Source organism: Microtus pennsylvanicus, chromosome 2 (assembly GCF_037038515.1).
Source record: "Microtus pennsylvanicus isolate mMicPen1 chromosome 2, mMicPen1.hap1, whole genome shotgun sequence".
NCBI classification, from domain to species: Eukaryota; Metazoa; Chordata; class Mammalia; order Rodentia; family Cricetidae; genus Microtus; species Microtus pennsylvanicus.
This window is the reverse complement of record NC_134580.1, coordinates 31,702,156-31,713,200: the sequence shown is the minus strand read 5'-3', so window position 1 is coordinate 31,713,200 and position 11,045 is coordinate 31,702,156. Positions and strand designations below refer to the sequence as shown.

The following is an 11,045-nucleotide window of genomic DNA, read 5'->3' as shown; positions in this document are numbered from 1 at the left end:
AGACCAAGGAAGACAACAGCTCAGGGCAGGGATTTGGGTGACCTCTGACTGCTCTTTAGGAAGAACAAGACACCCCATTTTCCCTAGCTTTGAGAAGTTCAGAGATTCTGGACACGTAGCCCAGCCAGCATGGGTTCTAGTCTTGTTGCAGCATTCCCTAGCTGTGTGGCTTGTGTGCCAAAGGCTGCAGGTAGAAACCAAGGGCGAGAACAGCCATGGTGAAAAGGGGAAGGTGGGTTTCAGCTCATGACACTGCCCAGGACTGTTGGCAGCGACTTACCTTCCACTTTCTCAAAGTTACAAAAATACAATGTAATAACGTTTGTGGCAGGTCTGCCTCAAAGCGGTGCCGACTCAACAGTGGTGGGGTGAGCAGTTTGGGGTCTAGAGTCTGGGAGCTGGGCATGAAGGAGAAAGCTGCAGGTGGAAGAAGTGGGGGGATGAGGGGTGTCTGGCAGGCGGGGAGCTCTGAGGCCAGGCTTGCCTCAGGCTGGACTCCCCAGGCCCGCTCCTGCCCAGGGAAGGGAGTTCCTCATGATGATTAGCGGGCAGGAAGATGGACTGTGGCCAGACATGCCATTGTGGTGAACACAACAGAGGGGTCTTTGATCTGCTCTGGCCAAGCCCAGCTCTTGAAAGGGATAAAACTCAAGGTGAGTCCAGGCGAGCCAGAATCTAAAGACTCTTTGCTCCTGCCTTTGCTGCCCTTTGACACCAACTTCCACCATGACCCAGCGTTCCTCTGTGACCATCAAATCTGGGGGCACACGGAACTTCAGTGCCTCCTCAGCCAGCATGCTGCCTGGCTGTCGGCCCGGTTTCAGCTCTGTCTCCATGTCCCAGAGCGGGAAGAGTTTTGGAGGCAGCTTTGGGGGTGGTTTTGGAACAAGAAGCCTACACAGTTTGGGGGGTAACAAGAGAATCTCCATCAGTGGGGGCTACCGCTCCAGCCAGGCCAGCTTTGGAGGTGCTGCCTGTGGGTTAGGTGTCGGCGGCATAGGGTACAGAGTTGGGGGAGCCTATGGTGGGTATGGATTTGGAGGTGGGATGGCCCCTGGAGCTGGAGGCATCCATGAAGTGACTGTCAACCAGAGTCTCCTTACCCCCCTGCACCTGGAAATCGACCCATCTCTCCAACGGGTTCGAAAGGAGGAGAAGGAGCAGATCAAGACCCTCAACAACAAGTTCGCCTCCTTCATAGACAAGGTGAGGGGCAAGCGGGGGCTCCACCACAGAAGTGACTGTCATCTGAACTCCTCACTGTCTGGGTTTTCCTGAGGTCACCTGGGGCTTCCCAGGACCCATGCACCCAGGGCCTAGGCAGTCTGCTGATAGGGAAGGAGCAGAAAGTACCCTCTCCATCAGCCCGAGAGCTCTCAGACCCACAACAAGGGCATTGCCACTTTGACAGTCAGTCCTCATGGGCTCAGCTAGACGGTTTGGAAGGAAGGTGGTAAAAGAACAAAGGCTAAGGGTGCGTGGAAGCGTGTTGGGTCCCTTTCCTTCTCCCAGGTAACTAACTCTAGTGTCCTCCCAAGACAGAGGTGTTTCCCTGGTGACACACCGTGGTGATAGCGAATGTCTAGGAAGAGAAGTAGACAGTGAAGGGCACTGAGATGACGTGTGTCCCTTCAGCCTGAGTCCCAACAGTCCTAGAGGTCCCCAACTCTGGGAGAGCCTCTAGGGACCCGACGCACCACCTCATGCCTCAGCTGGGAAAGAGCATAGTCACAGCCCTGGTCCACTCAGGCTGTATGGCAGGGAGGAAGGAGAATGTGAAGGACAGAGGAGTCTAGCTCAGGCCACGCTTTGGACTCCACTGAGGGGAGAGTTTCCTCTCCTCTCCAGCCCCCGTGGGGTGGAGCAGATGGACTCTCAGATCCATTTGTGGCCTTGTTGTATTGTGAATGCCTCTTAGTGGGGAGTAGATGTTTGGGTGGAGAGACCCAGCTGGTGCTCAGGCACCAGCCCTAAAGCTTTGTCATTTGTCATCCCACCTGGCCTGGGTTATCTCAGCAGGGGTGTGACTTCCGGGAGCCTGCTGAGAAGAGGAGATAGGTCCTGGGCTTTTCTTTGTTCTGGTTTGTCTAGAGGGGGTGTGGGAATAGTGGGTGGACCTGGGAAGGACTGGGGACCAGGGCATGCTCTCTCCCACAGTGGGAGACAGGGAAAGAAAGATACACTTAAAGACCTCTGTGGGGACATTACCGCCTCTAAAGTCAAGGAGGTATTGTTCTTCTATTTTTGGAGACTAAGTAGCATTCCAGTTCCTCCCAGGGGAAGGACTTCAGGTTGAAGGAAATCAGGATCAGATGGAGCTGAGTCCAGAAACCCAAACAACAGCTCAAGGGAGGGGATTGCTCAAGAGCTGGTGAGAGGCATGGCTAGGACTGTGCCTAGGTTCCTTTAGAGTAGCTCCAGGGTGGCCCACACTAACATTTGTAAAGGGCACAGGCAGTGGAGTCCAAGTTCCAGATCCTGAGAAATCTTCCCAGAAGGGAAAAGGAATGATAGACTTGCCTGCCACAGCCTCCCACAAATGTAACAGGAATCAGTTTGGGCTCAGGCAGTCATAAAGTTCTTTTCCTAAGTTCCTGTCGACACGGTTAGTGTATCAGATGTTCCTGTCAACAAGGTTGGTGTATCAGATGGCCTCCAGCTCCCCTGGACCTAGTACTTGCCCCCCAAGCCCACCGTTCCAATACTGAGGTGGGTCTCTGCATCCAGGCCCCTTGCAGCTCAGGGGGAGCAATGGAAGCCACCACCTTACACTAGCAGGGTTATCCCACATCGCAGACCATGTGAGAGGCGGAAGCAAGGAAGCCCTCACAATCTCTGATCTTTGCGGGACAGGTGCGGTTCCTGGAACAGCAAAACAAAGTCCTAGAGACCAAATGGAGCCTGCTGCAGGACCACAAAACCACCAGGACCAACTTGGAGCCCATGTTTGAATCCTACATCGCTAACCTGAGGCGCCAGCTGGAGTGTCTGGGAGGAGAGCGGGGCAGGCTGGAGACGGAGCTGAAGAGCATGCAGGATGTGGTGGAGGACTTCAAGAACAAGTGAGTGGGTGCTCTGTCCAGCGGCTCCAGTGCCCTGCTCTGGGGTTCCGGGGGGGGGGTCAAGCAAAAGGAGGAGGGTGCGCTGTTTTCCAAAACTGCCCTTCTGACGGGAATGGGACACACATTTGGGGCATGAGATGGAATCAAATTGATACAAAAGTTTAAAAAAAAATGAGCAGAGGTTTTGGTCCAGAATGTTAGGGTCTGAGGAAGAAAGGACTGGGGTTACCGAGGTAATGACCATATGAGTCCAAAGACTTGTTCAAATGTAACAGCCTTTAACTTCTGCTGATAGGAAACAGCCTAGGATAGCAGGAGTCAGGCTAAAGAGGAGGAGGGGTGGGGGAAGGGCACATCACAGGACCGGGCATGGTTCTACTCTGGCACTTCCAGCTGGAGTTTTCTTTCGGCACAAGCGGGGCTATTAGACTTGGGGTTCGGAGGCACATATGTATGAGGGAGCCACACCACGGCAGGATGCTTTCCACGTGTGCCCTCCCGCCATAACCTTGAGCAGAAGGAAACGCAGGGTGTGCTGGAGGCCTTCTCCCACCTCACTCCCAAGCCCTTCTCCCAACACCCACTCTTCTCCTCCTTTCCTCAGATATGAAGAGGAAATCCACAAACGCACAACGGCAGAGAATGAGTTTGTAGTACTCAAAAAAGTAAGCGGCAAAGGCTTTTTCGCTGACTGCAGGTTCCTGGGGGACGCAGTGCTTCCACTGAATCCTCGGTCTTCTTGGAGACATATTTGACCTTAAACACGAGGCCGCTGAGGTCCTGGGGTGTTCAGTTTGTTGTACAGAGGTGATTAGAAGCAGGTCAGGATCCAGAACTCCCAACTCCAAGCTGTATAAGTCACGGCACCAGCCTCTCTCTGTGCACGGTGCAGTGTAGGGTAAGGAGAAGCCAACTGGGCCTGGTCCTAAGCTCAGAATCCAGAATTCAGAGCCCATCTTTGGGCAGGGCTGTAGGAGGATCAGGCAATGGAAGTCTAGAGGTCTGACTGTCTGGCTTTGAGACTGGCAGAGGGAAGGAAAAACACCAAGGATTAAACTGAGGGGAAAATGGAGTAGCAGCAAGGAGAAGAAGGAAAAGGGGCAGAATGGGCAGAGGCAGGAGGATGGGGGCCCATGCAGTCTTTGGGGAGAGTGCTGAAGAGCTCATAGGAAGTGGGAGCCCCATGACCCAGAACAGGGCATGCTCACCCTTGCACATGGCACTACCTGAGGAGCAGCAGACAGGCGCTCCTAAAGGTCATACTATGTGGGCTTCTCCATCCCTCTGGATCCACTTAACAGCATGCAGCAATAATATGGATTTCCGGGGGAGCTGAAGCTGCCCCCCTAGCTCCAGAGATAATCTCCAGAGGCTGCGAGTTGACCCAGGGAGGGCAGGACTCGGAATGACCTCATGTTCCGTGTCCAGGATGTGGATGCCGCCTACATGAACAAGGTGGAGCTAGAGGCCAAGGTGGATGCCCTGATGGACGAGATCAACTTCCTGAGAGCTTTCTATGAGGCGGTGAGAGACGCTGGTGTCCTGTCTGGAGGGCTGGAGGCTCGGACCCATCTTCACCCCACTACCCCACCCCACCCCGGCCCCACCCCACCCCGGCACACAACTACCGTCTCTTACTGACCTCCTTCCTCTCCCCTCCTCATCCCACCTGTGGATTGTGATTCACGGGGCAGATCCTACTCTTTGAGGGTGGAAATGAGGTTCTTGGAAGTAGCAAAAGTTTCCAAAGGCGAAAAACTCAACCTCGGCTAATTAAAATAATTAGAACTTATTAGAATAACGTGTTCTGTTGGGCAGACAGCATATCTGTCTGTCACCAAATTCAGGGATTCCTGCAGAACTGTCTGAGCCCTATGGCTCACTCCCTAGCCCAACCCAGTTTCACTGTTCTTCTTCCTGGAGCCCCGAAACTGATACATGGAGCCTGCAGGTGCTTCCTCTTCAGGAGTGGCGACTGCCTGTCTTTCCGGAAGATGTGTTTTGTGGAGCTCCAGGGTACTCTTCTGTGGGTTGTAGGGGCACCACCACAGACTTAATCAAGACCCTCAGGTTTGGGCCTTTTTAGGAGCCCTTTCTGCTGCTTCTAGCTAATCTTCATGGCCCATCCTATGAGCATAGCCAGGACAGTGGGGAACAGGATGGACTCCGCAGTGCCTGGTCCTTTCTGACTCAAGCTTCTTGCCCAAGGCAACAACAGTCTATTGGGTGTGAAGGGCTGGGCCTCTTCAAAGAGTGAGCGATCACACTCTGACACTCCCTTAACAACGGGAGCGGCTTCTAGAGAATTCTAGCTGGAGTTACCTGCACTGCACTCGGGTACACGTGTGCCGATGCTGAAGAGCAGCTGTAGACTCGGTGGTCTCCTAAATATTCAGAGCTGAGAGAGGCGCTGCACTCCACAGTGCAAGACCCTCCACGCCAGAACCTGTCCCAAGGGGTTGCCAACCCCAAAGCACATGTATGCACTCATATACACATCTGCACACATGTGCACACACGCATGCGCATACATGAATGCCCTGTCTTATCTCTCTTCACAGGAGCTGGCTCAGCTTCAGGCTCAGATCTCTGAGACCTCTGTGGTTCTCTCCATGGACAACAACCGCAGCCTGGACCTAAACAGCATCATTGCCGAGGTCAAGGCCCAGTACGAGGACATTGCCAACCGCAGTCGGGCAGAGGCTGAGTCCTGGTACCAGACCAAGGTGAGGTGCCAAGATCCAACCAATTAAACAGGCACAGAGATTGAAAGCTTTATTCGCAAATAAGATAGGAGTCTATCCTCTCCAGTGTCCCTGCCTAGTGGGGTCCAAAGTGTCTGAGTTCCACTGAGAGCTTCATGTCTTCTGAACATTACCCAGGGTCAACACCATCAGAGCAACGGGAATAGTCAGGCAGAATTTCCAAGGCTCTGTACCAGAGAAATGGTTGTAAGTGGTCAAGTTGTAGTCACCATGCCAACCAGAGGGGGCAGTGTCAAGATGAAGGTCTAGTGCCTTCTAGATGAGGCCAGAGGATGCAAAAGAGAGAGCTGGAGCTGGTTGGGGCCAAGGCTCTGAGGACAGAGACTTGGTATGGACAACAGAATGACACTTCCCAAGTTGGAATAAATACTCTGTTCTGGGAGTCAGGGAGACAGTACGTTCTGGTAGCATGACAAATGTATGGAAGGAGGATCTCTATCAGAAAGTGTGTGTGTGTGTGTGTGTGTGTGTGTGTGTGTGTGTGTGTGTGTGTGTGTGGATAAGGAGAGCAAGTCCGGAGCAAAGACTGATGCCACTGAGCGGACTCAGTGGTCACAGTAAGACAACACAGGAACTTCTGAGCAGCACCCTGAAGGTCTGGAGGCTCTGGGGAGCTCCAGCCCTGACCCTCTGAGCAGCTCACTGAAGGTCTGGAGACCCCGGAGAGCTCCAGCCCTCTCTCCTTGGGCCTGACTGTCCCTCACCTGGAAACTCTTCTCCTCCAGTATGAAGAGCTGCAGCGGTCTGCTGGCCAGCATGGGGATGACCTCCGTACTACTAAGATGGAGATCTCTGAGCTGAATAGGGCCATGCAGAGGCTGCGTTCTGAGATTGACAACCTGAAGAAGCAGGTAGGACTCATATCTCAAAGACAATCCCATCCAAATCCCTGCATCCAGGAAGACTTGGATCTGTGCTGTCCTAGTCAGGATTTCTATTGCTGTGATGAAACACTATGACCAAAGCACCTTAGGGAAGATAGGGTTTATTTAGCTTCTGCTTCCACATCATAGCCCATCATGAAAGGAAGTCAAGACAGGAACTCAGGGCAGGAACCTGGAGGCAGAGCTGATGGAAGGGCCACAGGGGAGCTGCTTACAGGCTTGCTCCATATGGCTTTCTCAGCCTGCTTTTTTGTAGAACCCAGGACCACCACCCACAATGGGCTGAGCCCTCCCCCCTGTCAATCACTAACTAAGAAAATGTTCTACAGCCAGATCTTACGAAGACATTCTCTCAACTGAGGTTCCCCCATTCAGATAATTCTAGCTTGGGTTACGTTGACATAAAACTATACAGCGCTGGGGCTTACCTCAGTTTGTGCAAAGAGAAGTCTGTCAGAGAAGGAATGGAGAAGCACTGGCCTGAGACAGGCCCTTTCCCCTGGAGCACAACAAGGCCAAGCTGGTCTTGCTTTATATCTTTACCTTCAACCCAGAGGAAGACCGCAGAAAGCCATTTTCTCACCCAGAAAGCTCTACACCATCCATGGGGACTGATAACAATCTTACACCCAGACTCAGTGCTCTGACTTCCACAGCACTGACACACCTCAGGGAAGTTAACCTCCGTGAGCGGTGTCACAAGCTGCTCTTTCTCCTGTGGGCAGTGTGCCACACTGCAGGCTTCCATCGCTGATGCGGAGCAGCGTGGGGAGCTGGCTCTCAAAGATGCTAAGCACAAGCTGGCGGAGCTGGAGGAGGCCCTGCAGAAGGCCAAGCAGGACATGGCGCGGCAGTTGCGTGAGTACCAGGAGCTCATGAACGTCAAGCTGGCCCTGGACATCGAGATCGCCACCTACCGCAAGCTACTGGAGGGCGAGGAGTGCAGGTGAGTTCCAACCATGGCCCAAACAGATGCTATGAGAACAGGATAGTATGCTACAGAGGCCACGTGAACCACTGACCGCCCTGCCCCTGCATAGAAGGGTCAAGGTCAGATGCAGGTGTCATTCACTGTTCCTTCACAGGTTCCCTCCTACAGCTGCTTCTGGGCCTGGGCTAGGGGCATGGCTGTGAGGCAAAAATGACCACAAACTCCTAAGGGGCATTGTGACTTGAGCCTCATAACACACGCAGTGCCCTTGGCACCAGCTTCAGGGATGTCCCACACTTTGCTCCGTTCTACCTCATCGGCACGGGGTCTCACTTCCGGTTTCTATCTCTATTTCCCTCCGGGGTTCCCCTCCTGTATTTTTGCTAGATTCTAAAGCTCATGAGGTGGATGCCAGCCTTGTTAAACACAGGGCGGGCTCACAGCTTGTGCTCAGCATTGATGGCTTCACATGCAAGGGACTGGGAGTTCTCTAAGTCCTCAGCAATGACACACCCTCTCTTCTCACCTGCCACAGGCTCACTGGAGAAGGTGTTGGTGCAGTGAACATCTGTGAGTAAATGTCTTGGAAAGAAAGAAGAGTGGCTGGGGAGGAGAGGCGGCATTGGGGCCCTAACATCGCTGAGATTTGGAAATGAACAACTGAGGCAAACATGCCATTCGCCCCTCTTCTGTTTGGTTTCTTTCCCTATTGGTGTTAAGAGTGTCTAACATTCTTTGTCCCTGGGAAAGGTGTCTGTGCACTATTTCTCATTCTGAGGAAATGTCCTCAAATGCTGCAGGGGACCCTTTACCCCTTGGTGGTTGTAATGTCACATGTCTAGCCTAGCCCTAGAGGATCCTGAATAGGACAGAACTACCCGTGCAGCCAGGGTCCCCAGTCCTCAGCTACTCTGGCAAAAGCATGGAGCAGCTTAAAGTCCTATACATAGGATTGAAGCAAATTGTCTGAGAAAGTAAAGCAAACATCTCAGCTTTGCCTGGACATCCAGCAGACCAGAAGGTCTTCTCTTGTCTTCGGCAGATGTGACAGTCCTGTGTCACGGTCATGGGGATGAGAGCTCCTGGGCCTCAGCCAGGTCAGAAAAGGCAGATCCTGTGGTCATTAGAGAAAACATTAGGAAAAGTCGCACAGGAAGAGCAGACTCCCAGAGGGAGGGCCGGCCACAGCTTCAAGTGTCTGACAGGCTGGGAACACTGCCCCCTCATGGGCCTGAGTTCACTGTTGCCAAGGTATTGGAGATGACTCTAGCAGCTCCAGAAATGAAGCTGAGGAGATTCCAATACTTGGCAGGGAGACTCATCTAGGTGGCCTTTGGAGCTGTCCTGATAAAGTCCAAAATCCCCTTCCCAAATTTGAGGCCTTGTGTCCCACCTAATGTGAGAGCCCTAACAAAGAAAGGGACAAGGCATCCTAGGAGCCTGCGACCTGTCCTCAGGCAGGAGTGACCTTGAGAGTGCTGTTTGGTGCTTTGCACCTCCATCTGCTCATCTCTGCCCTGGAGGTCACGGCCAAGGCGGCATCTCTTTGAGGGACCAGTACCATCACAACTGTGGGAGCTCCAAAAGTCACAGAATCCCTGGTGGAGCTCACCCTGCCTCCTGCAGCCTCCGGAGATAGCTGTCTGTCATCTGAGCTTTCTTGGCGAGAGAGGCAGCCTGGAGATGAGCGTGGGAGGGACAACTGACAGCTGACAATCTGACAATGTATCCTGTGGCTTCTTTTTTTCCAGCTGTGGTCTCTTCCTCCGGGGGCACAGGCTACAGTGGAGGCGGCGGCCTCTGCATGAGTGGCGGCAGTTACAGTAGAGGTGGCTACAGTAGCAGCGGCCACTGCTACGGTGGCGGTGGGAGTGGCGGTTTTAGCTCCACCAGTGGTCGCAGTGTGAGTGGCAGCAGCTCAAGCATGCGGATCGTCTCCAAGACATCATCCAGCAAGACGAGTTACAGGAGCTAACGTGCTACCTGCCTTGCCACTGTCCCCAGCCCCCAGCTCCCAGCTAAGGCCTGATGCTTAGTTATGCTCAACATCCCCAGCGAGAGACACTGACACCAAGTGGCCTGTGAGTTTTAGGTCACCTTGTCCATCTTCTGCCTCCAAGCAGGCCTTCCAGGGATACCCCACCCATTGTTCATCTCAAAGTTCTCCCTTACCCACACCGACCCAGCTGCTCTAGGCCAGGCCTTTGCCCCTAAGCAGTAGGGGTTGCAGAAGTCCTCCTCAACCTGCTTGAGCTCTACAGTCCCAAGGGGTTTTTCTTACTCAGTCCTCCATGAGAATTTGACCTTGGTGGCTCAGAGTCACCTTTCATTGTGTGCTTCCCAGCCTCTGAGGTGACTCTGAGGTGGAAGGATCGTCCACCCCTCATCCTGGCTTTCTAAGCACTCAGGGCAGAGCCAGACAGGAAGCTGGAGAAAGGCGGATCTTTGCAGCTTTCTCTTGCTCCGGGGCACAGGGACACAGGTAGCAGAGGAGAAATGGGGGACATAGAAAAGGAGCTGCGTGGAAGGTTTGGGAGCTGGTCTTCACAGTGGCGTCATCTGAAGAATTGCGGCCCTCAAATATCTGTTATGAGTTCAAGACCAAAATATTTCCCAAAGGCAATTAGGCTATCTGCTGCTGCGCTGTATGTAAAGGAAGCTAACAGCTCTGGAAGAGTAGCCGCAACTCACTGCTCTTCTGTGTGCCTTTTTCCTGCTTCAATAAAATGCCTTTGAGCACCCTACGTCCTCAGTGTACTGCATCTTACACCAAGCGGCAACTGTGGGAACTGGTGATTCCCACACAACTATGCACCATCCCACCCTCTGCTCCTGAGCCCCGGGGTTCCAGGAGCTGAGCCTGGTTACTGAGACCATCATCTGTTGGACACAGCGGGAGGCCTGTGGGTTTGGTGGCATCCACGCGGCTCCAGCAAGACCTGTCCTCATGGCTCAGCCCGCTACCCATGCCCAGATCAGTTTGGTCTCTCGGTACCATCATCCCTCACACCACTTTCCTGGGCCTTCCAGCAGGAAAAGTCCCCACCCATGTCCGAACACCCCATCCCACTCTACCGCTTGCCTCCTGACTGTCACCTGACCTCTAGTTACACCCCTCACTCTCAGACCCAAAGCTAAGAGGGCAGCTTGAAGCAACCCAATTAGATATGAATTTCCAAGGCAGTTTTACATTTCAGTCTGCTGATCTACAGGAGGCAAGAACACTCAGCATGCTGGGTCAGGGCTCTGAACCCAGGCTTCTTCCTCTGGAGCCAAGACCACGGGAAGGGTAGAGAGAATGGGGTCCCATCCCAGACAGAGTGCGGGATCTAGAGGACGGCACTGACACACCCTCTGACAGTCTTCAGAGCATCTGGCCTGCCCCCACCTCAGGGAAGTCCCC

The 11,045-nt window shown here is 53.5% G+C and overlaps 1 protein-coding gene across 1 annotated transcript; it reads left to right on the top strand.

Moving 5' to 3' along the window:
* Positions 1-676: 676 nt before the first annotated feature.
* LOC142843417 (keratin, type II cytoskeletal cochleal-like) lies at positions 677-10,385 on the top strand. The gene is made up of 9 exons (XM_075960723.1): positions 677-1,206; positions 2,854-3,062; positions 3,667-3,727; positions 4,491-4,586; positions 5,624-5,788; positions 6,553-6,678; positions 7,437-7,657; positions 8,178-8,212; positions 9,394-10,385. Exons 1-9 carry the CDS (start codon positions 727-729, stop codon positions 9,615-9,617), a joined length of 1,617 nt encoding a protein of 538 aa, XP_075816838.1. The 5' UTR covers positions 677-726; the 3' UTR covers positions 9,618-10,385.
* Positions 10,386-11,045: the final 660 nt, after the last annotated feature.